General features: G+C 38.2%; 5 protein-coding genes across 7 annotated transcripts; 3 read left to right on the plus strand and 2 right to left on the minus strand.

Annotated features, from left to right (window-relative positions):
• The first annotated feature begins 2,609 nt into the window (after nucleotides 1-2,609).
• LOC113750855 lies at nucleotides 2,610-8,750 on the plus strand. The gene is made up of 11 exons (XM_027294792.1): nucleotides 2,610-3,191; nucleotides 3,972-4,063; nucleotides 4,233-4,426; nucleotides 5,758-5,797; nucleotides 5,913-5,994; nucleotides 6,134-6,211; nucleotides 6,314-6,439; nucleotides 7,187-7,308; nucleotides 7,897-7,936; nucleotides 8,143-8,217; nucleotides 8,444-8,750. The coding sequence occupies exons 1-11, from the start codon at nucleotides 2,851-2,853 to the stop codon at nucleotides 8,607-8,609; spliced, it is 1,356 nt and encodes a 451-aa protein (XP_027150593.1). The 5' UTR covers nucleotides 2,610-2,850; the 3' UTR covers nucleotides 8,610-8,750.
• A 3,005-nt stretch (nucleotides 8,751-11,755) lies between these two features.
• Nucleotides 11,756-15,162, plus strand: LOC113748866. Its single transcript, XM_027292446.1, has 2 exons — nucleotides 11,756-12,579; nucleotides 14,204-15,162. The coding sequence occupies exons 1-2, from the start codon at nucleotides 12,040-12,042 to the stop codon at nucleotides 14,975-14,977; spliced, it is 1,314 nt and encodes a 437-aa protein (XP_027148247.1). The 5' UTR covers nucleotides 11,756-12,039; the 3' UTR covers nucleotides 14,978-15,162.
• An 84-nt stretch (nucleotides 15,163-15,246) lies between these two features.
• Nucleotides 15,247-20,028, minus strand: LOC113748868 (alcohol dehydrogenase-like 7). Of its 3 annotated transcripts, none has more exons than XM_027292449.1 (11): nucleotides 19,726-20,028; nucleotides 19,537-19,635; nucleotides 19,151-19,287; nucleotides 18,942-18,988; nucleotides 17,582-17,907; nucleotides 17,117-17,199; nucleotides 16,935-17,010; nucleotides 16,698-16,762; nucleotides 16,256-16,351; nucleotides 15,707-15,871; nucleotides 15,247-15,551 (listed from the first exon to the last, which is right to left on the minus strand). In XM_027292449.1, exons 2-11 carry the CDS (start codon nucleotides 19,592-19,594, stop codon nucleotides 15,435-15,437), a joined length of 1,170 nt encoding a protein of 389 aa, XP_027148250.1. In that variant the 5' UTR covers nucleotides 19,595-19,635; nucleotides 19,726-20,028; the 3' UTR covers nucleotides 15,247-15,434. The 3 variants fall into 3 exon arrangements, with proteins under 3 accessions (XP_027148250.1, XP_027148249.1, XP_027148248.1); XM_027292448.1 differs by having other exon boundaries at nucleotides 19,723-20,028; XM_027292447.1 differs by having other exon boundaries at nucleotides 19,719-20,028.
• A 191-nt stretch (nucleotides 20,029-20,219) lies between these two features.
• On the minus strand, nucleotides 20,220-20,764 carry LOC113748869. Its single transcript, XM_027292450.1, is given in 2 exon segments — nucleotides 20,220-20,530; nucleotides 20,533-20,764. Coding segments are annotated over 2 exon segments (285 nt in total). The 5' UTR covers nucleotides 20,753-20,764; the 3' UTR covers nucleotides 20,220-20,465.
• Nucleotides 20,765-24,232: 3,468 nt separating this feature from the next.
• On the plus strand, nucleotides 24,233-25,582 carry LOC113749163. Its single transcript, XM_027292835.1, has 2 exons — nucleotides 24,233-24,997; nucleotides 25,511-25,582. Exons 1-2 carry the CDS (start codon nucleotides 24,233-24,235, stop codon nucleotides 25,580-25,582), a joined length of 837 nt encoding a protein of 278 aa, XP_027148636.1.

The raw sequence follows: 25,582 nt of genomic DNA on the forward strand, positions 1-25,582 counted from the left end.
GATGGTGGGGTTTGCCTTGTCAACCCATTTGCATCTCATCCACTAATTCTTTGAGTTCCGCCATCAGCTGCCCTGTCATTGTGATACCTGTCCCTTGACACGTTGGAATACTGGCGGACTTGGAGTGGGGGCTGGTACCATTGTTTTGGATAAGGTAAAATCGAGGAGGGATGACGAATGACGATCTCTTGGAAAATGACCATCATTGACATTATTGTTGCTGGTCGGTAGTCTACCAAATGGTTCAATTCATTAAAGGACCGCATTCCCAACTATGAACAAATCCATGGCTCCTCACCTTGGCATAAACACTCCCCAACGTTACAGTTTACGCTTGACCCCAAACAAAAGAGGGCGATAAAAAAAAAAAGAGAAAAGTTTATGTTCTCTGGGCTGATAGAGTAGCAAAAACCAAGCTTCCTATGATTGTACGAGTTTCCGCTTCAATGTTCGAGGAACCCACACCCACAGAAAGGGTGTTCTTTTTTTTGTTTTTTTGGGGAGAGGGGCTGGGGGATAGTTAATAAACGTAAAAAGAAAAACGAGCGAAAAGAAATTTCTGGTTTCGAGCGAGATGATTTGGTAGTTACTAGTTAGAGGTGTGTAAAGCCAAATATGTCAACTTTTTGTAGCTAAGCAACACTACTACGTGGGTGTTCAATTGCATGACATAAACGTCTTAGGGTCTGTTTGATAATATAAAAAAGTATTGAAACTGAACCTTTTCAGACATTCAAATATTTTGAATGTTTAATAAATGAAAATTCATCTGCTGAACTTGTGTGTATTTTTTTTAACACAAAGAATCCTGACTGAATGCTTAATTCTGATAAGAATCAATATAATTTCTTCAACTATCTTATCTTATCTACCAAATCTACCCTTGTTTGTTAATTATATTTAAAATTCTTATCTAATTAAATAACATGATATTTTCTATCTTATATTCAAAATTCTTATCTAGTTAAACAATCTGATATTTTCTATCTAACGGTTTTCTGTTTTTCTTTTCTCCCTTTTTAATGACTTTCACTTCTTCGTAATATTTCTCATATAATATATTTCATCTTTTATATTAATTTGATTTAAAAATAAGTATTATCATTTTCATACCTAGCAATTTTGAGCTAATTAAATTGTAAGTTCTATTTCTTTTTGAATGAAAAGATAAAAGGGCAAAATTATCAAATTGAATTTATTAAACATTCAGTTATAAATATTTATCAAACAATATCAATAGATTTAGTATTAAAATTCAGAGATTTATATATTTCTTTTCAGTGTTTAAAATTTAGTAAATTAATTGTTTCAGTATTCAGATTTCAGAATTCAGATTCAGTTTTATCAAACGGAACCTTAACCATAAACACATAACCAGAATTCAGATTCAGTTTTATCAAACGGAACCTTAACCATAATCAGATTCAGTTTTGAATTGAAAAGCCTTTTTTTTTTCGAACCAATTCTGTGATTCTAAAGTGGCAAGAATCAGGGAGCTTGCGTCTGTGGGGAGTATGCACTAAAATTGCATAGCACAAAATGATGATGATGATGGATTTCAATAGAGAGTTGGTAAGGTAATGCGCTAAAAAATAGACCGCGCAGTTGCAGCAGTCCCAATAGTAGGTCAGTAGTACTCTTTCGTCCCAATTATTTAGTCATTTAAAAATTTTAATTTTTAAAAATAATGATTTGATTGTAATATCTGTGCTTCTCTTTTTAATTTTATCTCCACAAATTCAAATTTTAAATTTGAATGATAATATGTATATAATTAGAAAGAAAGGTTATATTAGAAAGAGAGACTAAAAAATACTTTAGGGATTATTTTGGATATCATATTATTTTAAATAATATTTTACTTACATTATAAACACATTTTTTAACTCATTTTTTTATATTTTTAACCATCTTTTTATTTCACATACATCATATCACAAAAAGTGTTACAGTAATTATATCAAATAATATTTTAAATAACACTCTATCGAAACACGCCCTTAATTTTTCTAATATGACAAATGTTTCGAGACATTTAAAAATGAAAATTATGACACCTGAGATGAGAACGGAGGGAGCAGTAAAATCAAGAATCTGATGATGGGTTATGGGCCTACAAGATGGGTGAGTTGGCAGCAGAGCAGAGGCACCAAGAAAAAACAAAAGCCCGTCAGGGGAAGCAGCGATGCATCCGTGGGACACATGGCGGATCCAGAGAGGCAAAATAAGATAAGCATACCCACAAGGTGGTTTGTTGATCCGTCCCCCCGTCGATTCCACGTCAATTGCGCTAAAATAATTGGTAAATAAAAAGTGGTAAATTATATATCCACTCCCGGCCCGGCCCCCGGGGAGTTGTTGGATTCCGCAACCAGCACAGCAGCCCCCTCCCACGCCACCCCATCCCGTCCCACAAAACAGCCACCGGGCAGTAGGCAGCAGCAGCAGCAGCAGCAGATCCTCATTTCCCATCCCAGACTCCACGGACTTATTGAAGACTCGGGTCAAACTCAACAGTCTCATTTATCGATAAAATTACAGGGGGGGGGGGTCGTTCTTCTTATTTTAAAAATAATAAAAAAATATTATTATTATTATTATTCCAATGAAGTGAATGAACAACAATAATAAAACCTCACTCCCCCATAAAAATCGATGATTTCTCCAACTTTTTCCAAATGCCATTTAAATTCCCACTAACATTCGACCAACTGTAGTTTTCCTGCTGCTCCTGCTCTTCATCCTCCTCCTCCTCCTCGCAGTTCAGCTGCAATCTTAGGGTTCCCCAATTCTGAATTTTCCTCGAATGCTACTACTGCTATTACTATTTCTATTGGAGAGTAAGAAGCAATGGTCGCATCATCTAGAGGTTTTGCGCCCTTCGGTCTTGTTCGTCTGAGGAGTGGCGGTGATGCCGCTATTCTTGCTTCGCTGCATCGTCACCGGGACGGGAATGGATTTCTGGACTTGCCCAGGAAGAAGAGAAGGTTCATTCTTGGTGAATGCAGCAGGCGGCGAGTGGTGGTTCAGTGCTGCTCTTCCGATTCTGTGGTGCCAATTCGGGGGAGTACCGGTGGGTCCAGGAAGAGTGTCGACAAGTGCTCCGAAGACTGGAGGTTTGATTCTATAATCACTCCCAATTATCGACCTCGAATTCAGGCTTCCCCTGCATTGCCCTTCCCTTCTCCTCAGTAAGTTCCCTTCCCTTTCTTTCTTTTTTTTTTAAACAATTATTTCTTTTTCAACTGATCAGAATTTTCAAAATTTTTAAAAATCTCATTGTGTTTAATCCCTTCCTTACTTCCAACCTTAAAGCGGTTCCTTTCTCTCTCTTTTTTTTTCGGTTTTCTTTGTTCTGGTTACTTTCACTATCAATTTCATAAAAGAAGAATGATCCGGAACAATTGCTGTTGCAATATATATTTAGGAAGGACTAGGAGCTGTTTGTTTGGACGAGTCTAGAGCGAAATCATAGGAACAGCTCGTGAGCCAACTGGTCGGTTGTGTATGTTGGAAGTTGGGGAGGAAAAATTAGAGACTGGGAGATGAAGATGGGGAGTGTCTTTTAAGATAAAGGAACTGTACTTGACATGCTTCTCTGCATCATGTCAAAGAGGATCTTTTATCCTAGTTCTGGCATTGCTATGACTTTTAAATCATTAGGAATAGATGGAATGATGATCTCGTCCATTGAGTACTTAACATACTGAGGACAATGATCCTTTATGTGTCCAAGTTAGTTTATATTAGGGATTTGTTTCTTTTTTTTTTGAACATTTACAAGTTCCCAAGGAAGAGAAGGGCTGGTGGCCTGATGATATGTTGGTTCTCTTAACCACCTATTTGTTGTCAGCTCACTTTATCTCGCAATGTTAGCCAGTTTGTATCAGAAGACACTGAATAAGATTGTTATTTGAACATATTGCGTGTCTGAGTCATTCAAATTTTCACAAGCATCTTTGGTGTTGCAGGTCTCGATTCGTGTCCAAACAAGAAAAATTCTTCCCGCGCTGCACCCCAAGGAATTCTGGTCCTCAGTCACGTGATTCTCCACCAAAACGAGGTTATTGCAGTATCCCTACTGCAGTTTCTTCTATACACGCCTTCATATCGTAATTTAATCATAGTGAATTTATTAGCGTTTTGGTCTTGTGCAACCTGATTTGAGTACATGGTGGGATTGCTTATTTCACCTGATAGTTTATGAATTGTTATGCTTTCTCTGCTTGCAGATACGGGTATTGCAAGTGAGAAAGATTGGGGCATCAGTCTGTTAAATGATAATGTTAATGAATCTGGTACAAATGAAGATGGAAGTACTTGGTATCGAGAAAGTGGAGAGGATCTTGGAGAAAATGGATTCAGATGTAGATGGACGAGAATGGGTGGTCAAAGCCATGATGGCACTTCAGAGTGGAAGGAAACGGTAGTTTAAGTAATTTATCACGTGAATTCCTAATGTGTGCTTATTTATGCTAGTCATTGATACGTGGCAACATTTTGTTCATATCCTCGAGGATTAGCTTTCCTGTGGTGTTTGTGTCATCTTATTGGCCCTGCTTGTATAGACATGTCTTCTGAGTCTAGGCCCTTCCAAACATGCAAACTAGCATGCTCACCCAGGCAAACACTCACTCGAACAGCAGATAGGCAGACAGGGAGAGAAAAAAATAATAAGATACTCGCAGATAACGGTGGAGTTAATATCGAGTTGCATGCTGTGTATGTGGTTAAATTGTTGGAGAACAGGATACTGAACTAATAAAGGAACGGAAGGGAGCACAAATCTGTATTTTGATAGGGGTGTTAAGGGTAGAGGATGATGTATAGGAGAGCCACTTGGGAGGATATGAAAAGGTATGATGGAAATCATAGTCAGGGATTATATCCTTTTCCTAATCAGGGGTTGATTTTTAGCGCTCATTCAGGAGATGCTGAAAGTTTTCCTATAGGTATATGAAATTATAGGAAACAGACCCATGTCTACCCATAACCCTCCTTGAGAGACAGAGAGCCCAGAAAAGTTTTCACTAGAAGGGGAACAAGAAAGAGGATTGGAGAGCAGGTAATCAAAACATGGTGGTTTCCCTATGCGATCCCTAAGGGTAGTGCAACTTAAAGTTTCAGGAATGCTGATACCAAAGGATAAAGGGGAGTTAGTTTTAATTGTCTATTGATATCCTATCCTTTTAGCTGTTATATAATTGTTGCTGTTGGGTACGTCTATAATGCCCCCTTACCAAGAGGCTTGGGACCTTTTAGAGTTTACTGAATTTACTTGAACAGACCGTTGTCTCACTGGGAATTTGTAAAACTTTCTTCTGATTGTCGTATGAGTGAATAATAGCTTTAACATTTTTCCTTGTATTTAGTGAATGAATCTTGCCTGGTTGGAGGCTTGTGGATCTTCTATGCCCAGTGGTTTACAGTAACCACTTTTGATACGAGCTGCTGTGAGACAATATGCAGGATCTTCAACTAGAAAATTCTGATGAACCATGAAAGTGAATTGTTCGCTTCAGCTGTGGCTTTCTGAGGAAAACTAAAACTTTTGGTTAATCGTACCTTGGATTCTGGATTTCAGACTTATCAAAAGAAAAAGAAAATACCACAAATAGTCTCCTCCCTTCTTAAATCTGTTTCTTTCATCCATGATAGTGCATGCACGGTCATCCTATGCTGAATTTGGTTTTATAACATCATTAAGTATCATCCCAGGTGGATGCATTTAATTGGATTTGTTGATCTCCTTGACAGTGGTGGGAGAAAAGTGACTGGACAGGATACAAAGAACTAGGTATTGCCATGCTTTCATTTTATTGAACCAAGAGAACCAAGACAACTTGTTCTTTCAGATTCTCCTCTTTACTGTTTTTCAACTATTCTAGTGCTTATTTCTAGTGCTTTCATAGGAGTCGAGAAATCTGGAAGAAATGCTGAAGGGGATTCATGGTGGGAAACATGGCGAGAAGTTCTCCACCAAGATGAATGGAGGTTTTGGGTTTTTGCTCTTCTCCCTTGTGCTTATAGTTCCCAAATAGAGAAGATACTGCTCTGGTCATTTTTTCCAACTATTACTGGAAAAATTAATTTATCCCATGACACTCTCCCTTCCTGCTTTCTCAAATTGCAGTAATCTCGCTAGGATAGAGAGGAGTGCACAAAAGCAAGCAAAATCAGGTACAGAGAATGCTGGGTGGTATGAAAACTGGTAAGAAAGTATTTAAATCAGGAAATTAGTTAATTATAATGCATCAAACATTGGACAAGCAACAAAGAGAACAATCTACCAGAATCTACACCCTTTATACAGGTGGGAAAAATATGACGCCAAAGGCTGGACGGAGAAAGGGGCACATAAATATGGGAGATTGAATGAACAGTCTTGGTGGGAGAAGTGGGGAGAGCATTATGATGGAAGGGGATCTGTATTAAAATGGTATGTACTTTGCTCTTTATTCTAGACATACAGGATGGCTTTCTTCTGGGTATACGAGTTTTGGTGAATTTGGACTTGGTACGTCAAAGAAAATTTGTATGTTAGCATGACAGGCCGAAAGGTTATCATCCGGTTGCACTTATTCATCCTATCTCTACTTATATTAAATGGTTCACTAGAAGCAAATGGTGTTGCCCTTGCTAAGTTGCCAGTAATTGACAACACGAAATGAACAGTGAAGAAAAACGTTTCTTAAATTCTGGTGCATGACTTGAGCATATAGTTTAAGCGCTCTTTCTTCTGATCGTCTCTTGGTACATTATGGAGCTGGGCATCATTCTTCTTTCTGATCATGTGTTGGTACTTTTGGAGTCAGATACAAATATTTCAAATGCTCAATATCCAGATGCATCTTTGTTAGATGAAGTTGATTCAGAATTTGGTTTCAAGAAGTGATAGTATTACCATAAGATGCTGAATATAGAATTTGGAAGACAAGGTTGTTTGGCTTGTGGTTGGATGTCCACCATATAGTGCTTAGAGATCAAGAGTTCAGCTCTACATATGCCCTCCTCCTAAATGACCAAAACTATTACTGAAAGTTTGACCTCTAGATGGACTTGCAGTGGGTTCTTCGCTTCAATTAAACCCCTTATCTAATCGGTCATGTTTCATCACTCAAAAACAAGCTACCTGGCTTTTTTCCTCTGTCTAATGTTCTCAAGTTCTATATTTCTGTTTCCTCAGGACAGACAAATGGGCTGAGACTGAACTGGGAACAAAATGGGGAGACAAGTGGGAAGAGAAATTTTTTGCTGGCATTGGTTCGCGTCAAGGAGAGACTTGGCATGTGTCACCTGGTGGTGAAAGTATGTTACATATTCCTTTTTTTTAGTAGTGATTAATATATCTGAATGTTGTATGTGCCAGTAAGAACTTAATTGCTGAAGTAGATGCTCCTCAAGGATATTGTCTTAACGCACTTAGAACTTGAGTCCTCTACTGTTTAACATAAGCTCAAGGCAACTTGCAGGGATCTCTTTTATATAGTTCTCTGGTAGTTGTGGTTTTTACAAGCCAGCATGCCCGTTGTCAAGAAACTGATACATGGTTATATTTAAACTTAGATTTTGGTATTGCTCTGTATGGTGCGAGGATTTTCAGTTGAATTCAGTAATTAAGAGCTAAGAAAAATGCCTGATCGTATATGGTTGATGTTGCAAGAAAACTTTCCTGAATGACAGAGAAAAGTAACCTATTGAAACATGATAAGAACGAGAATTGAATTTTAAATAATAAATATAAAATTTTGCACTGGGAATAAAATAGTGGTAGTTTTTTTTAAAAAATTTAGGAATGCGTTCACTTCAACCATTACTATTTTTTCAGCTTGGGTTATGATCTTCTAGATTGATATTGATTAAAGGACCAATGACCATTTTCTTGTGTAATTATAGGGTGGTCAAGGACATGGGGAGAAGAGCACTTCGGAAATGGGTAAGAACTGACTGAGGTTTATTTTCATACTTTGGTCAGCGTACATATCTGTCCAATGTATTTATCTGACTTCTGTTACCAATAAAGGAGCATTAAAAAGGGAAGAATAACCTACTTTTGCTAAAAGTTCCTGCTGGAGAGACACTTAAAATTCTCACTTTTTTCATGTCATGGTGGAACTTCACTCGATTCCACACATTTTGCAGAAAAGTTCACAAATACGGTAAGAGCACGACAGGTGAAAGCTGGGATATAGTTGTGGATGAAGAAACATATTACGAGTAAGTTATTATTTCACCAATTAATTACGAGGGTTGGATGTCTTTCCAAAATTATGCGCGCAGGCTTTTGTGGCCACCATTAAAGACATCCTTAACTCTTAGTTCTTTTTTTTTTTTTCTTGTATTCATACTGACAAAGTGTGAGACTTGTGATATAAGGGCTGAACCTCATTATGGATTTCTCTTGAATTGATACTGACAAAGTGTGGTAAACTTGTGATATAAGGGCTGAACCTCATTATGGATGGGCGGATGTGGTGGGAAATTCAACTCAGTTGCTGTCCATCCAACCCATAGAGAGACCTCCAGGGGTTTATCCAAATCTTGATTTTGGTCCATCACCACCATTACCTGCAGATGATGAACCTCCTGCTGCCCAATCATCACAATGACAAGAAGCTGTATTATTTCTCGGTTAATTTATTTAATATTTAATGAAATTGTAATTGGAATTGGTGAAGACCCTCCTGTAAGAGACCATTAGAACCCACTCCAGCATTCATTTTATTCATTCCATTGATTTTTTGCATTAATTTGGGTTAAACATTCAATGGTTAACACTAAACGACGACATGAAGTTTTTTTGGTCTGGAAGTTGCAAGTACCGTAAATCGATGTGGAAACGGACGTCTACAACTGCACATGCGCGTCACAGCACAGGTAGAGCCCGAGGATTTAGAGAATTGCGTTACCATTCCCCGCTTTAGAAATTAGAATGAATGGAAGTCGTGCGGGGATCTAAAATATGAGCTCTCATTATCATATGGGATCTTTGTGATTCTTGCAATGCCAGACCGACCGTTAACCAGCTTTTTGGTCTATTATTCTCGACTTGGAATAGTATATTGCAGAACCGCAAATTTGACGCTTACACGTTTATGTTTTGACCTGTTCTGCCTGTGCCGTAATAATATCAAGTGTCAAATAAAATCTGGCTGCCCAACAAACGTTCAAAACTATTTATTAATTTTCTAGCCTCCAAGAGCATGCTGATGATGTTCACAGAATGGCATTGGCATAAATGAAAAATGCCGTCTGCATTAGGGTTGACTGTCAAATCGCCTGCTTTAAATATGAAATACTCCTACATAGACTCCTCCCTTCCCCCACCAAAAAACTTTCTCCTCAATTTGTTGGATAGAGTATTATTTGAAATATTAGTTGGAATAATGGCTGTAACACTTTTTGTGATGTGATGTATGTGAGATAAAAATGTGGGTTGAAAAATGTGTTTATGATGCATGCGAAATATCCAAACAAAATTAATATTTCGCTTGCATCATAAACACATTTTTCAACCCACTTTTTTATATTCTCAACCACCTTTTTATCTCACATACATCACATCACAAAAAGTGCTACAGTCATTATTTCAAATAATACACTCTATTCCAAACAAATCCTATTTGAGATATTTGTGCTATCCAAACACTCCCACCGTTATAATTAGTCGTACTTACGCTTTGACGGCAAGACTTTCTCATAGGAACGAAATCGCCGTTATAATTTCTGCCGCTAACGGCTCATCTATATATTTGTTGTTGCTACTTTTCCTGTATAAAATTGAAATTAGTCCGGTCCTAATACTACTATCTTTACTGCTACTTTACTACCAAAGAAGATAAAGTTTTAGTCGTTAATAATTGCTAAACAATAGCAAAATACGTTATAGTCCAAAAATTGGTTGCGTATGTGAACTATAAAAGAAGAAAGAAGCAAAAAAAAAAAAAAAAAGATCATGTAAGTGTGGCATTGCTGGTTATAAAAAGGAGAAATTTTCATACAGCAAGTGCACATAAATAAGCAGAAAATTTTAAAAATAATAAGGGCTGATTTTCGGATTTTATCCCATTATTTATGTCCTTTTGCTGAATGATTTTTTTTTCTTTTTATAATACCCGATACTACACCTGTTGGATGCATTTTTTCGCTTCTTTTCCGACCTTAAATAAGTTTGTATTAATGACCTATCTTATAGTATAAGTTTGTATTATTTGTACCTTCTTTATTTTTCCTTTTACGATCACGTTTTCGCACTTTCTTATATGTAGTCAATTTTACCAAATCTATTAATGACCTACCTTATATAAGTTTATATTGATTGTATTTTCTTTAATTTTTTATCAATCAACTCATATCTTTTCTTTTAATCCTCTTCAATCACATTTTATATTCCTATTCATGGCTTGATTATTTATTACCATTACTAAAATTTGGACAAGATATGATATATTAATGCTTATATAGATAGTTTTCTCCTTTGCTAGATTACTAAGTTTGCTTCTCCCAAAAAAATAGCTATTATGATTTTTTAACAGGCGGAAGTTCTATCTGTTTGCCTTCTTGGTGGATTTCATTCGCTTTTTTTTTTTATATACAAATTAATTTCAATCCTGTATTTTTTTTTTTTAAGTATAGGTGGGAGGTCTCGAATATGAAACCTCTCACTTACACTCCCTCTCCCTTACTATCCAATCCATCATTCTCCTCCAATCCTTTATTGCTTTCTTATTTATAGTAGATGTCAAATAATCGATTATTTACATACTTTTATACACATTTGTATAATTTATGCCTTATTCTATTTTTGGTTAATGGCTTTCCTTTATTAATTCTCTACAATCACATTATCCATTCCTATTATTGTATTGATCATTTATTAGTATTACTAAAATTTGGACAAATTTTCATTTTTTCTATCATTCTAATACTTCCTTATTTATAATAAATTTAAATCCATTAATTCCCTACTTTATATCCGTTTACATTGGTATTTATGTTTTCCTATTTTATCAAGTTTTGACAATTTTCATTTTTCAATAAATTTATATTCCATAATTATTATTCATATAAGACCACTTAAATGGCATAAATAGTCATTATATTCTTAAAATTTTTTCTAATAATTTTTATGCTCTCTTTCCATTGGAATTCAATGTAGGCTAAAATGGTATCCATATAATCACAGGATTGCAAAGTTCTCCTAAATTACTTTTCTTTTATTATTTTTAATAATTTGATTAAATAATAAGTACATTGTATATTAGTTTGCATTTCTATTTTTTTTTTTTGAGTCGTGAAAGAATAAGATATTTAGTGCATTTATTCCCTAATATACCTTATTTACTCATAGAGTTATAAGTTGTGGTTCTGCAAACGTATCAAAAGCCAAAACCAATTAATAAGCACCCCCCGGCCCCGCCCTGTGCATCAAATCAAATGTTACTTTCCTTCAAAGAAAAAATCGAATGTTACTCATAGGATCTATATAATATATATAATTTGCTTAACGGCAAAGCGTCATTCGTTGCATGTTATCTTTTAGTAATTCCTCCAACTCATCCATCAAAATCCTCCTTCCATCGAAATCCTCTGCTCTGCTGCTGCTCCTATTATTGGCAAAAGTATTCAGTCATTAGAGGGACGCTACAACTTTTTTATTTTCTCTTTCCTCAACGAACAAATCTTCAGTATCAGCTTCTCCAAAACCAAACCAGCCAAGGCAAAAGCAATTGTCCGGCTTTACCTACTACAATCTATGATTATTGATTTGTAGTAGTAGCAGTAGTAAATGGCAATTGCTTCCTTGAAACCCAAAAAGACAGACAAACCAAAGGTACTGTAGAATTTCAAAAGGCATCTCACACATTCCCTTAACTCCTGGTCTCTCTTTCACCCTTCATATTATATGGTATATATATATATATGGTACAGAGGAGTTAATCTCCTCTGGATCTGTAAGAGAAATTTTTAAAAGCAGGGAGTTGTTTTTCATATATTTTTTAATTTCTGGATGGGAAGAGCAATTGGGAAGCCCGAGAGATGAAAAACCCGACCAAAATACTGATGCAGTTAACGAGAAAGGCGTTGGATCTCGACTGGAGGCTTCTTTTATTGCTTCTCCCTCCTCTCTCTCTTCTGGTCTATGTATCCCTCTCCTCCTCCTTCACCACCACCACCAGCACCGCCGTCGGAACGCTTTTGAGCTCTTTATCCCCCTTTAAATCCATTTTCCATTCGAATTATGTACCCCATGCAAGGGCGCCGGAGGAAGTGGGGTTGAGAGCGAGGAGGCGGAGGGAGGAGGAGGAGCTGGATAGGTCGAGAATTGCGGTGTGCTTGGTGGGTGGGGCCCGGAGGTTCGAGCTAACTGGACCATCCATCGTTCAGAACATTCTGGGCGTTTACAACAAATCCGATCTTTTCCTTCATAGCCCCCTGGACCCCAATGCGTACAAGCTATCCTTGTTAAAGGCTGCGCCCAGGATCGCCGCCGTTAAGATATTTCAGCCCGAGCCCATTCCGGAGACTCAGTCCCAGTCCCGAGTTCTCACGGCTGCCAACTCGCCCAACGGCATCCAGGTAAGTAATACTACTAATAACGATGGCCATATATATGGTTTCTTTCTAATTACACATTTACACTACTGCTTGCTGCTGCTTTGATTATTATTATTTTTTATAATTATTACTGCTTTGGTTATTAAGAGGTATGAATTTGGCCATTTTGGCAGCAGAGCTTGTGACACCAGAGATAGATACAGGATGGATGATTCACGGGATAGTAACTATTAAGCTTACAAAAATATCAATCACAGTAGTTGTTGTTGTTGACAAAATGAAAATCCCATTAAAGCATGGGGGGGGGGGCCGGATAGCTTTTTCTAATTCGCCCCTAATTTTGCTTTAGCCAATCCCTAACCATAATAAATACGGAGTTATACTTGCTACTGCTAGTATCTTTATTAGCTTTTAAAAAAGAAAGAAGAAGAAGAAGAAGAAAAAAACCGACCATTCGAACGATTTCTAAAGCTGGTCAATCGTCGCTTTTATGTGTTTGTTTGTGTCTACTACTACTACTTGCTTGCTGGTATTGTATCGTATTCGTAGCTGCACAATATTATATTTTTTGGCTGGTAACTAAAGACTAGTAGTAATTTTTTTGGCCACGTGTGGTTTGTTTGTTGGGAAAATTACCAACCAATCGACATAAAGCAACGAAATCATATGATGTTTGTTGTATCCGTACCACCTCAACGACAGTCGTGGGTTTTTTTTTTTTTGAAGGTTAAAAATTTTGGTTATGACAAGAAGAAGTATTTTGGTTTAAAGTATTTTTTTTTTTTTTTTAAAAGAGCTAGTCAGTCCTGTTAAGAATTGAGAAGAAGCGTGTAGCAGCTAGCTACGTAGTAGTGGTAGGTATCGGCGAAGATTTTTAAATTGCATTCCTAGCACGTAATTGGTAAAGTTGGAATGAAGGGGACCCTGAGACGTTGGCCAGAAGAAGACTTTTTGGCCAAAGTAAACTAACTGGTTTCAGGGTAGCCAATGCGCTCGCGACTTTTGGCACCATTTAGAGTCCATGCAGGACTGGGCGACTTTGTTTTTGACCTAGTCAAATGCGTATCATCTCCATTAACTGCTTGCTAGAAATGCGTTTCCAATTTTTATATTCCCGAATTGATTGACAGTGATGTTAGTGAATTTTTTTTTTTTTTTTGAAAAATACTCTTAAAAATTTTAATTTTAAATTGGAATTTAATATAAAATATAAATAAAGGTGGAGTTAATATTTTTAAAAAAAAAGATCAAATTAAGCTTGACTTTAATAAAATAACAAATATTTCAGCACATTTTAAAATGAATAGTATGACGATGAAACAGCTGCGCTCACATTCTTATACATCTATTATTATATGTTGCGTTTCTCTGCTCGATTGCTAATGCCGCTCACAATTCTTTAATGTAAAAAATCGTCTATGCTACGCATTTAACTTTATAATTTAGTCGAAAGAGGAGACTCGTTGTGGACTTACGTTACGTACTATTGCCCTTTTTGAAAAAAAAAAACAAAAAAAAACAATCCGACAGACATTCCCTAAGAAATCTTTTTTTTTTGTATGGTCCCCACAAATTGGACGTCATCTTGGTTAGCTGTAGTAGTAGCAAGAAGTATTTCTCATCATCCTCGACCGACTGATTGCAGGGATTGCTGCAATATTTCAATCTCGTAGAGGGCTGTCTCACCATGATTAATGACTATCAACGCAAGAACAACTTCACCTACGATTGGATCGTCCGAACCAGAGTGGACGGCTACTGGTCCCGTCCCCTGCCCCGCGACAACTTCATCCCGGGCAAGTACCTCGTTCCACCGGGCTCTTCCTACAGCGGCTTAAACGACCGCCTGGGCGTCGGTGACTACAACACCTCTCTGGTGGCTCTTTCCCGCCTCTCCCTCATTCCCCTGCTCGACGCCGCCGGCCATCAGCAGCTCAATTCCGAGTCCGCCTTCAAGGCACAGCTGGCCGTCAAGGAAGTCCCTTACGTCACGCACCGGATTCCCTTCTGCGTGGTGACGGACCGCAGATACGAGTTTCCACCGGGCCGTTTCGGTGTCCCGGTGGCTGCGTTGTCAAGCCCAGGCCCCTTGAGCGGGGCGAAGTGTAGACCCTGTACTCCGGCCTGTACGGGGTCCTGCGTTGGCCCAGTCATGAATGGGCTGTACAGAGGGTGGAGCTGGACGGAGTGGGCCAACAAAAGTCTCGAGCTTTGCGACGCCCACGGTGATTGGGAGGAAGGCTGGGAGAAATTGTTCGACGCAGTAGCTGGCAGAAGATTAGCCGCGGAGAGGAAGAGAGTTGAGGCGCTGAAGCTAAAACAGTGCGTGGACGACTTCGAGGAGATGAGGAAACGGACGGCACTCTGGGAAGCACCGCCGGCGGCTGACATTTGCCGCCTTGCTTCTGGGCTGGTCTAGCGGTCGGAGAATAACGTAGGAATTAAAACTTTAGTGATGCTGTTTCCTGTTTGTAAAGATGAAAAGAAATACATACGAGTGTTGGTTGTACATATCAACGACATTCCCGTCTGCGGTTGTTCATGCAGAACAAGGAATTATAGCTGGGACATATCGAATTTGACCATTCTTCATTCTTTCGTTTCTCCGGAGACTAAGCATATGTTTTTTTGGAAAAATACAGTATTCTCTTTAAGAGATGAGCATCATAGCTATCTGCAAATACGATATGTTTTAACCATTCCTTTTCAAGGTCTTTTATCATCAAAGCTTGTCCTTGGTGTCAATCAACCGGAGTGAAATTTACAAACACTTCAAATGTTCACAGCACAACATGGAGAGACTGAAATTGACAAGGGTTTTCTTCAAAGACGTCCCAAGTGTTAGGTCAGATCATACATGTTTAGGGAGACTGCAATCATTTGTCCATCCATATCACACAGCGGAGGCTCTTCCCTTGAAGCAGTAACTCGAAAGCTCTGTTAATCTCTTCAAAATTCACCTCATGCGTCACGAACTTGTCCAATTCCAGCTCCTGAATGCGTCATGGATGCCAGGAAGACAGAGTAAGTGTCTTTTTAGGTGATAATACCAAAGACTCAATTCATTCAAAACTAAATTCCACAGGACATGCAAATCTTTGCATCATGATCATGGCTAGCCCATGCATCCAAACCAGGAAAGCTATACCTTGTCCAAGTACTTTTTAATGAGCATGGGAACATCTGTCTTGGGTTTAAGGCCTCCATACAACGATCCCACGAGGGTTTTTCCCATGTGAAGAACCTCAAAGGAGCTGAAAGTCAGCTGCGACCCAGGCTTGTCCACTCCTACTACAACAGTCTTTCCCCACCCCTGAGATTAAGTTCAAAAAGATAAGATAAGACCATTTTGTTTACCAGATACGGCAAGACAACGTTAAGAACTTTCAGAGTCTTAAATCAGGCACTAATTGTTAATCTGCATATTAAGGCACAAGTGAATTGGAAAACAGGCACGTAATGAAAATGATAGAGATAGGTGATTCAGGGGCTACATGCTTAAGCCGGTGCCAGATTCTTAGGTTTAATAGCCTAACTGTAAGTAATCTCATCACTTAAATGAGAAATCTTCAAGGATTTGATAGCAAACTTAGCAGATGTCCTACATGCCATGAATCACTTTTTCTGCATGAATTCTTTTTTTTTTATTTCATTTTCTCTTCCCCAAGAAGAAGAGGGGGGGATGAAACGTATGAACCTTTCGGCAGCAGGCATATGCTTCATGCACCAGTGATGCCAAGCCAACACATTCGAAGCAATAGTCTGCTCCTCCATCAGTCATATCCGTGATCACCTGCTCCATGTCAATAAGAAAGAGGTAACAAAGATAAGAAACTCGAAGCAAACACCATACATTGGCTTCCAACCACAGAAACAAGCTCCACATGCACGTTGACTACACAATAGTTGGTTGGACAGGATCCTAAGTTGATAAAAAAAATGGATTCAAGCCATTGCATTGACATGTAATACTCGCTTTCATTATTTGTCAACTGCAGCCTTAATGAGCATGGTTTCCATATTTTATGACAGTACGAGCGTAGGAGACTGTAAGCAAATCAGCCACAAACTAAATAAGTCTCAAGAATGGATTGCACTGAATCAAATTCATCAACCAGTCCATAGATTAAGCATACAACCTGGCTTATGGACTTATTCCCACAGCTTCTAGAGTCCACAAAGTCAGTGAGTCCAAACTTTTTCCCTGTGACGAATGAGACATAACTCAGTTAAATGCGGTGAAATTTGAACCTTGAGGAAGACCAAATATTTGAACATTGCCTTGATGGATGGTATATCAACTAATCATGCAACGTTTATAACTAATGAAATTACACCAATAAAGAAAAGGCGGAAACTGAAACAATTATACTTGCCTATTTCATGTTTGTCAGGGTTGATATCCACACCAATGATTCTTTTAGCACCAGCGATCCGTGCACCTTCTGCAACCTAATAACAGCCAATCTGATCATTATGCTCTTGAAAAAAGCCGACTGATATTCATGTGACAAGGACAAGGAAGAGTGCTCTTATTTTCATGATCATGAGATCGTACCGCCAATCCAATAGCTCCCAAGCCAAAGATAGCAACTGTTGATCCCGATTCCACATTCGCTGTTCTCAAGGCAGCACCAACTCCTGATCGTTCAAGTTATGTCAATTAGTGAATTCAATTGTTTCAAATAGAAAATTTACGAATCTGAGCCATGATAAAACAGCAAAGGACCATAAGAGTAGAAATCCAAAAAGCTGTATTGACAAAGTCTTGTTCACCACAGATAACTGAATTCCAGTTAATGATTGTGATAAATAAAGCACAAGCTAGAGAATTGCAAGAATCAGCCAAGGAGGCCTTGGCCCAACTGGTCAAGGTTCAGACCCCTAGAATTAGAGATCCTAGGTTGAAATCCCTCCTTTCCTCTCTTAGCTTCTTAAATTCCACCTCTCCCTTGCTAGAAAATTTAACACCCCCCCCCCCCACACACACACACACACACAAAATTGCAAGAATCACTGTTACCAGTTGACACTCCACAGCTTAGAAGGCATGCTCTGTTTGGCGGAATTGCAGGATCAATTTTTGTTACACTTGCAACATCCACCACAGTGTACTCACTGAAGCTTGATGTATAAATAAAATGGAACAAAGTCTCTCCTTTGAGATCAGTGAATCTGCTTGTACCGTCTCTAGGCATCATTGAAGCAACATGAAATGGGAATTTTGAACAAAGGTTGCTCTTGTTGGATTGACAGTCCGTGCACTCTGCACAGTCAGGCAAGAATATAGGAAGAACTGTATCTCCCGGGGCCAGCTCATGAACATCCTCCGCAACACTTTCCACAACCCTTGAGTGCAAAGCATCAAAGCAATAGGAAAAGGAATCAGTGATTCATGTGGCTATTGAAGTTAAATACCGACAGCAGAAGGATGCGTCTCACCATGCACAACAACTTATGGCAAAACGGTTACTAGCGACAGCATGAGAAAAGATAAGCAGAAATACTACTATTTCTTTACAGCAAGTGGTAGTACAGAAACACTATTAAAACCACCTCTGAGCGAGGAAGCCAAAATAAGAATAGCAGTGTTAGAAGACTGAGATGGTATCACTTAAAGACCATCAAAGGCGAGCTTCTGCTTATAAAGATGCATTAGGACTTCCATCACTTCAGTTTTTACTTATAAATATTTTAAAAAAAATTAAAGAAGAGCGGCGTGTCATGCCACTAATGGGAGAAATAGTGCCAAACTTGTTATTAAACATAATTCAGGATACGAAGAAGCACCATGAGCTAGTGATGCCTGGAGGAATCCTTCTGAAATTCTAAATGACAGTGTTGAGATAACCCAGGAACCTCAATTTTGATTTTAATAAATAATCCATCCGCCAAAAAGGAAAAAAAAAATGCATCATCTTTTCTTGCACTCATGTAGTGCAGCGACCTGCTCTCTTTTTGTTTTTCTTCTGCTGAATGGCATCGGAAATGATTTACTTTGCAGACAGAATAAGGCCGGCAGTTAATCTTAAGATCCCAAATCCACACAGCAGAGGGAGAGGGTGTAAAAGGACCAGAACAAGATCATATTCCAACCATTCCTTGAGCATGTGCCAGCAAAATATCACGTCTTTGCAATGGACACGTCCAAAAACACGTAAAAAGGAATAATTTCCGTGAAATTCTCGAAAGAAAAAGAGCTGCATTCCAGAACGAACGTGTTCAATAAATTCCAAGCCAAAATACACTAGCTTGGCCTACTAGGCATGAGCACCACTTTTCTTTTCTTTTTTTGGAAATTTTCTTTGGATTCCTGATTCTCATTTTAGTTCAATAACCAAAAATAGGCAGTCCTGAATGTTCCGTTAAACTCGCAAACTTACCCAACAGCTTCGTGACCCAATATCCTCGGAAAGCACGCAGGGGGGACCTTCAAGACAGGAAACAGAAGTCGGAAATCAAACTCCCTTTTTTTATTTTCATTTTAATTTCCAAAGCAGGAAACCAGACACAAAAGAAATGGGGTGGGGGAGGGGTGGTTGGTGGGAGAGCTAGCCAGAAAGATGCAGAGAAGAGGAGCAGAGGAGGATACCTTCAATCTCCAGAAGGTAATATCGCTGAAGCAAAGAGAGGTGCAGATGATTTTAATGCGAACTTCCCGGGATTTAGGAGGGGCCACTATCACTTCCTCTATCACCAGTGGCTCCCCTGCTTCCCTTGCCACTGCAGCTGCACCACCGCCACCACCACCACCACATGTATATAGATATATATTACCGTCAATTCACATACGCATTACTAGTAAGAACTCAGATGTAGCACAACATTTTTGTTTATTAGGTTGGAAAAACACAAAAAACAAAAAGCGTTGACTTGGCAATGCAGTAAGCATCACTCAATCAGTTTATGCACCCATCTCATCTATTGAAAATAAAAAGTACTTCCAGCGGTAGTATCAGCTTGAGTTGAGAGATATACCTCTGCATCTTATGGGCTTCCCAGCAGTTCTGCTGAATTCAACTTTTTCGGCGTTCATTGCAATATCCTCGACTGTGTATTGTGGGTGTGATGACTCAACTGTAGAGATGCTCGATTGTTCATTTGATTGCACTATACTATACTATTATATTATGCAGACACATACTAGTGGGAGATGATACCTACAACCTGTGAACAATACGCAAGACAAGGGAGGCGGCCGAATCGTCCGGTAACGGGGGGCGTGCGAATTGGAAGGAATATTCTTTTGATTCAATGCCTTCTCATCTCGGCAGTTTTCACCTCACCATCCACTGGATGGATAGTGTTTTGGTCATTATCCGTCCGAATCAGTAGGCAGAAATTAATAATAATGTCAAATCTACGACAAAATCTTCCAACCAATCTGCCATTTGTCGCGACTATGACCAAAACGCAACGCTACAACAATAACAAGCAACGGACATTTGGCTGGTTAGTTAAGGTGTCAGCAGTACTCAGCTACCAACTCTTACCCTTCTGATTTGTTTCTTTCATCTCTTTTTTTTTTTTTTTGCGGCTGGGTGGTGCCGATAGATAGAGTGAAAACCCTCAAAATAGAGAGTAATTATTGGCTGCTTTTGAAACTTTTGCAAATCTGATGGAGGTGAAATCATTATTACAATCCATGATAGGCAGCAGGCAGGACTAATGGTTTTTATCATTGATGCCAAACTTTGAAAATTCAAGGATCACTCCTGGCTAAAAGTAACTCGCATATATCTCCTATTGTATTATTCAAATCCAGGAAATTGTAACTCGCATATAACTCCTAAAAGTAGAGTAAATTCAATCAAAGCGACAACCAACCCCTTGAAAATTTATTCAATACATTTAACATCGTCACAATTACAGTACGTCTTCAGTCTTCATCTTGTCTAAAACTTATTTTACTGAAGGTAGGCTTGACCGGTGATATCAGTGTCACGATCACCAGAGGAAGGTGGGGGCTTTTTGTAGTGGCTTCATCTGGACCATCTGCACTTTGGGTAGAGCTAGCGGGTGGATTTCCAGTGGGTCTATTGGGCTGGCCCTCTTCTTTTCCGTACAACCCACCACCATATGCTTCCCTCTGAACGGGTTCCATGCCAGAAATATATGGAGGTTGATGCCTCTGGCCCGCCTCCTCCTCCTCCTCCTCCTCATTCTTTCTTGGTTTCTCTTCTTTTTTCTCCATTTGCAGCCTCAAATTTTCTGCTCGGGTGACACTGATTTCCTTCCTGCCTACTAAAAATGGGAGTCCACAGATTGATTTTTGTACTGCTTACTACTTTAGTGTGGACTTGACACATATCGTCCTGCACGAAACGTGGAAGAGTCTGGGGTATGGTATACTTAGGGCCGCAAATGAATCGAATCGCTCGCGAGCAGCTCGACTCGAGTTCGATATTGATCGAGTTCGAGCTGGCTCGAATCGAAATCAACTAGAACTCGAGCTTAAAATATTAAGCCATATTTTTTTTATTTTAAGTATATATTTTTTTATATTTTTTTATTTTAAGTATATATTTTTTTATATTTTTTTAATTTTAATAGTAAAATTACATATATATCCTTAATATTTTATTATTTATTAAGAAAAAAATATTATTTTATTTATTTTTTAAAAAATAAAATAATTATTTTTTATTTTTTTTCGAGCTCGAACTTGAGCTTGAAATTGTCAGCTCGTCGAGTTCGAGTTCGAGTTCGAGTTCGAGTTCAATAAAATTATGTCGAGATTTGACTCGATTAGATCAAAACTCGACTCGATTCGGCTCGTTTGCAACCCTACGGGTATACCACGTATGGCTTAGAAGGATAGCTTCAAGAGAAAAGGAAGAAACCGTGTAACAACCACCCAAAAAAAAAAAGAAGAAGATAATTAGTGGGCAGCTAAAATGCTTGCATTGATTAACTTTCTAAGGTAAATATGAAGGTTAGATTAGATGATTACGAAGATAATTATTGGACAGCTAAAATTGAGAATGGTTGCATTGATTAGCTTTCCAAGCTAAATAAAATACTACTATAAATAAATTTGGGGTGCTTGGAAATTGGGGTACTTATTAAATAATTAATAATGGTGCTTGTGTGATGACTTAGTGACACGCTGGCTGCGCTTTACATATCATGATCTATCAAGTTAACACCCAACTCGATTGGGCCCTTGCTCCTTTCTTCTTCTTCTTCCTTTTAACCAATCCATCGATCGCCAACTGCCAGAATATTTTTTGACAGAAGCTAAGTATTGTGTTAGTATATTCTGGTCTTTTCTGTTAAATTTTTCTGTTTTTATTTTCTGTTAATTAGTGACTGCTAGCTACAACTTAGAAAGAACCAGCCTGCCTCCAACAAGCAATACCTTGTAGTGTGGTAAGTCGTAATTACCTGATGAATTCGACCAAACCAATCCACAGTCCAGAGTTCAAACCAAAAGTTTCGATAACTCCAACGTTGAACTGAAAATTAAGAAGCCAAATCTGGGTGGCAGACTTTAGGGTCTGTTTAATAACATACAAAGGTGCTGAAATTGAATCTTTTCAGACATTCAGATGTTTTGAGTGTTTGATAAATGAAAATTCATCTGCTGAATTTGTTAAACAGTGCTGAACTTGTGTGTATTTTTTTCAGCACAAAAATCCTAACTGAATGCTTAATTCTGATAAGAATCAATAAAATTACTTCAACTTCTTTATCTTATCTATCAAATCTACCCTTATTTATTAATTATGTTCAAAATTCTTATCTAATTAAACAATCTGATATTCTCTATCTAACGATTTTTAGTTTCAATTTTCTTCCTTTTTTATGACTTTCACATCTTTTCCATACTTCTCATATAATATATTTCATCTTTTATATTAATTTGATTTAAAAATAAATATTGTCATTTTCATACCTAATAATTTTAAGTTAATTAAATCATAGGTTCTATTTCTTTTTTGAATGAAAATATATAAGAGCTAAATTGTCAAATTAAACTTATTAAGCATTCAGTTATAAATATTTAAAATTCAGACATTCATATATTTCTTTTCAATACTTAAAATTCAGCAAATTAATTATTTCAGTATTCAGATTCAATTTTATCAAACGAAACCTTAAATTAATTATGTGAACCTTTAATCCAAATCTTTGCCATAGATAAAAGGGATAATTTCAGATACCTCCCCTGAGGTTTCTGACAGTCTCACTCTCCTCCCTTGTGGTTTCAAAAATATCACAAACCTCCCCTGTCAGAATTTATGTCTCATTTCTTACCTCATCATGGCCAAAAAAACTTAAATACCCTCACAAGTCAGCTAATATTTCGTGATTATCAGGACAAATACATTCCAACTCACGTAATTATTTTTTTCTACGCTCTATCTAATCTCCCTTTTACATGTATACATAGTCGAATAACTAACACATAACATGATCTACACTTTTTAAATACCTAGCCATTTCAAATTTATGCGTACCATTACACTACCTTTTATAGATATACACAGTCAAGTAACTAACATCTAATATAATGTATATATTTGTAAATTGATTGTACCTCGTAGATCACCCTGTGTAAGATGTTTATAAGCAAATTAATATTAGTCATATAGATAAAATTACATACCCACTGCAGCTTGTAAGGAGATACACAAGTGGGTCAAAACACTAATAACCATTCCAAATGTATACATACCATTGCACTATGCATATTGCTGCGATGACTAATTGCAATATGCATGTGAACAAATAACTGCATGTTCAATAATTTCTATGCATCGTACTTGGTCGATAACACGGTGTACATTATTTCAACCAGATTGTACATTCACTAAGTATTTATATACATGCTACTTATTGAAATAAACTACATCTCTACTAAATATTTAATGCACTCTCGTAAGCACTAATGGTTGATTTGATATGCAATTGGAACAAATAATCATATAGTAAAAGCTTTTGATATAATATTATTGACGAATAACATATTGTATCTGAAATTATTCCTTTTTCTAATTTATTTTTGGTTTTTATTAGTTTTTATTATTTCACTAATATAACTTGTACACTTACCTCAGGGTCATTTATGAAAACAAAATTCCCTCTCTTTCCTGAAAACACTTTTTTACGTTCACTTTTGACATCATGGGCTGATTTTGTTGTACAATCCTAAACCTCAGGGGAGGTTTGTGATATTTTTGAAACCACAGGGGAGGAGAGTGAGACTGTCAAAAACCTCAGGAGAGGTTTCTGAAATTATCCCTAGATAAAATGGTAATGATGCTAATGCACGTGGCGTATTCCCTTTTCATTTGCCGTTCCGCCAGAACTTACTTAAGGTGAGGGAACACAAAAAGTAATGAATTAAGCGGCGCCCTTTCCTTCCTGTACTAAGCATAAACAGATCATCATCCACATGCAGATGCAGCAGCGTGACAAGTCCCATTAAGTTAGCTGCTGCCAAGATGTCCCAACCAGCTGGATTTATTCGCGGATCCAGTCCCCTGCTGTCCACTGCCAAAACACAAAATACCACGACTCCCCCCCCAAGCGCCCTGCCCCCTCGTGCGTCTCTAATTTATTTCCCTAACCGCGTAATTGTCTTCCCTTTATAAACCTCCCCACCCCACACCTCTATCTCTCGTTCACTCGCAGAACAGAAACTCAGCAAACCAAAATGCCCTCTAAAATGGTGGCCAACTTCAGAAGATCCCTTTCATTTCCAAACCAACCGGGCTCTTCTTCTTCTTCTTCTTCCCCAAAATTGCCCAAAAAGGCCTACCACGTTAGATCTACCAGCCTTCCCTGTCGATCGCACACCTTGGTTTCTCAGCTCAGAGATGAGATCAATGAGCTCAAATCATGGGCATCTTCTTCTAAACCCGATAACCACCGCACCTCAGCCTGGCTCTGTGAGGGCTTGAGCCAGCTCACGAATGTCCAAGAATCCCTGGATGATCTCCTTCAGCTCCCTCAGGCTCGCGAATCTTTGTGCCCCAACCATGATTTGATAGAAAAGTTTCTAGACGACTTTCTGAGCTTGGTCGATGTTTATGGGATTTTCCAAACATTGCTTTTAACGTTAAAACAAGAGCATTTGGCGGCACAGGTGGCTGTAAGAAAAAGAGATGATTCTAAGACAGCTTTATACTTAAAAATTTTGAAAAAAGTTGCTAAAGATTTCGGCCAGCTCGAGTCCTCCGTCCAGTCCATTGCCGGTCGACAATTAGTCATATTATCCCCACCAGCGGCAGCAGCTGCTGAGGAAGATGCTGAGATTGCTCGAGTTCTCAGGGACGCCATCCAGGTTACGGCTTCCATTTCGGTTGCACTTTTCAATGGGCTCTCGGTTTCCTTGGCATTTCGGAAACCATCATGTTTAGGCTTGATCAGCTTGGTGAAGAGTAGCAAAAAAATAGCTATCGTTAAAGGCGGCATTCAAGAATTTCAACAAGTTAGTTTTCAGAACTAATGGGGATTGCAAAGAAAGGGTGAAGAGGAGTTGAAATTGACGTTAAAGATAATGCATGAATTGGAGGATTGTATCAGTGGGATTGGGAGCGGTGGGGAGAGAGCGTTTAGGAGTTTAATCAGCACCAGGGTTTCACTCCTCAACGTTGTCACACACTAATATTAGTTAAGTCGAACGCTTGAATATATTTCAAGAAGCAGCCATTCTTGCATTAGAAATTAAGGTGCAATAGTACATAGTACTAATTAACTTGTTCTGTTTATATCTTTTTTTCTCCCTTTCTGTTTCTGTCAAAAAATTGTCTTATGTTAACTCCACCTAGAAAGATTAGGAAGTTCTGACCAAATCGTGTCCATGCCGTGGCACATCTACGTGTACAATAGTGATGAATACGGTAAACTAATCAAAAAATGACTTGTCAAAATGAAATCTTTTCAGTTTTTCTTCGTCCTGGCTGAGAAACCATCTGTGACCTCCTTTACACTACTGGTACAGGTTGGTTCTACCTCCACCTCCTCTCCTATTATTGGCAAACTTGACAAATTGAAAGCACAAAAACTTGGATAG

The sequence above is a fragment of the Coffea eugenioides genome, chromosome 10 (genome assembly GCF_003713205.1).
Source record: "Coffea eugenioides isolate CCC68of chromosome 10, Ceug_1.0, whole genome shotgun sequence".
In the NCBI taxonomy this organism is placed as follows: Eukaryota; Viridiplantae; Streptophyta; class Magnoliopsida; order Gentianales; family Rubiaceae; genus Coffea; species Coffea eugenioides.

Coding starts and splice junctions, on each gene's coding strand:
- LOC113750855 (XM_027294792.1), top strand. CDS start 2,851: ATGGTCGCATCATCTAGAGGTTTTGCGCCCTTCGGTCTTGTTCGTCTG. Junction 6,440..7,186: donor AGGGGATCTGTATTAAAATG/GTATGTACTTTG, acceptor CTGTTTCCTCAG/GACAGACAAATGGGCTGAGA. Junction 7,309..7,896: donor TGTGTCACCTGGTGGTGAAA/GTATGTTACATA, acceptor GTGTAATTATAG/GGTGGTCAAGGACATGGGGA.
- LOC113748866 (XM_027292446.1), top strand. CDS start 12,040: ATGAAAAACCCGACCAAAATACTGATGCAGTTAACGAGAAAGGCGTTG. Junction 12,580..14,203: donor ACTCGCCCAACGGCATCCAG/GTAAGTAATACT, acceptor GACTGATTGCAG/GGATTGCTGCAATATTTCAA.
- LOC113748868 (XM_027292449.1), bottom strand. CDS start 19,594: ATGAACGCCGAAAAAGTTGAATTCAGCAGAACTGCTGGGAAGCCCATA. Junction 16,763..16,934: donor CCCTGACAAACATGAAATAG/GCAAGTATAATT, acceptor CATTCGTCACAG/GGAAAAAGTTTGGACTCACT. Junction 15,552..15,706: donor TTAAAAAGTACTTGGACAAG/GTATAGCTTTCC, acceptor TGACGCATTCAG/GAGCTGGAATTGGACAAGTT.
- LOC113749163 (XM_027292835.1), top strand. CDS start 24,233: ATGGTGGCCAACTTCAGAAGATCCCTTTCATTTCCAAACCAACCGGGC. Junction 24,998..25,510: donor GCATTCAAGAATTTCAACAA/GTTAGTTTTCAG, acceptor CTACTGGTACAG/GTTGGTTCTACCTCCACCTC.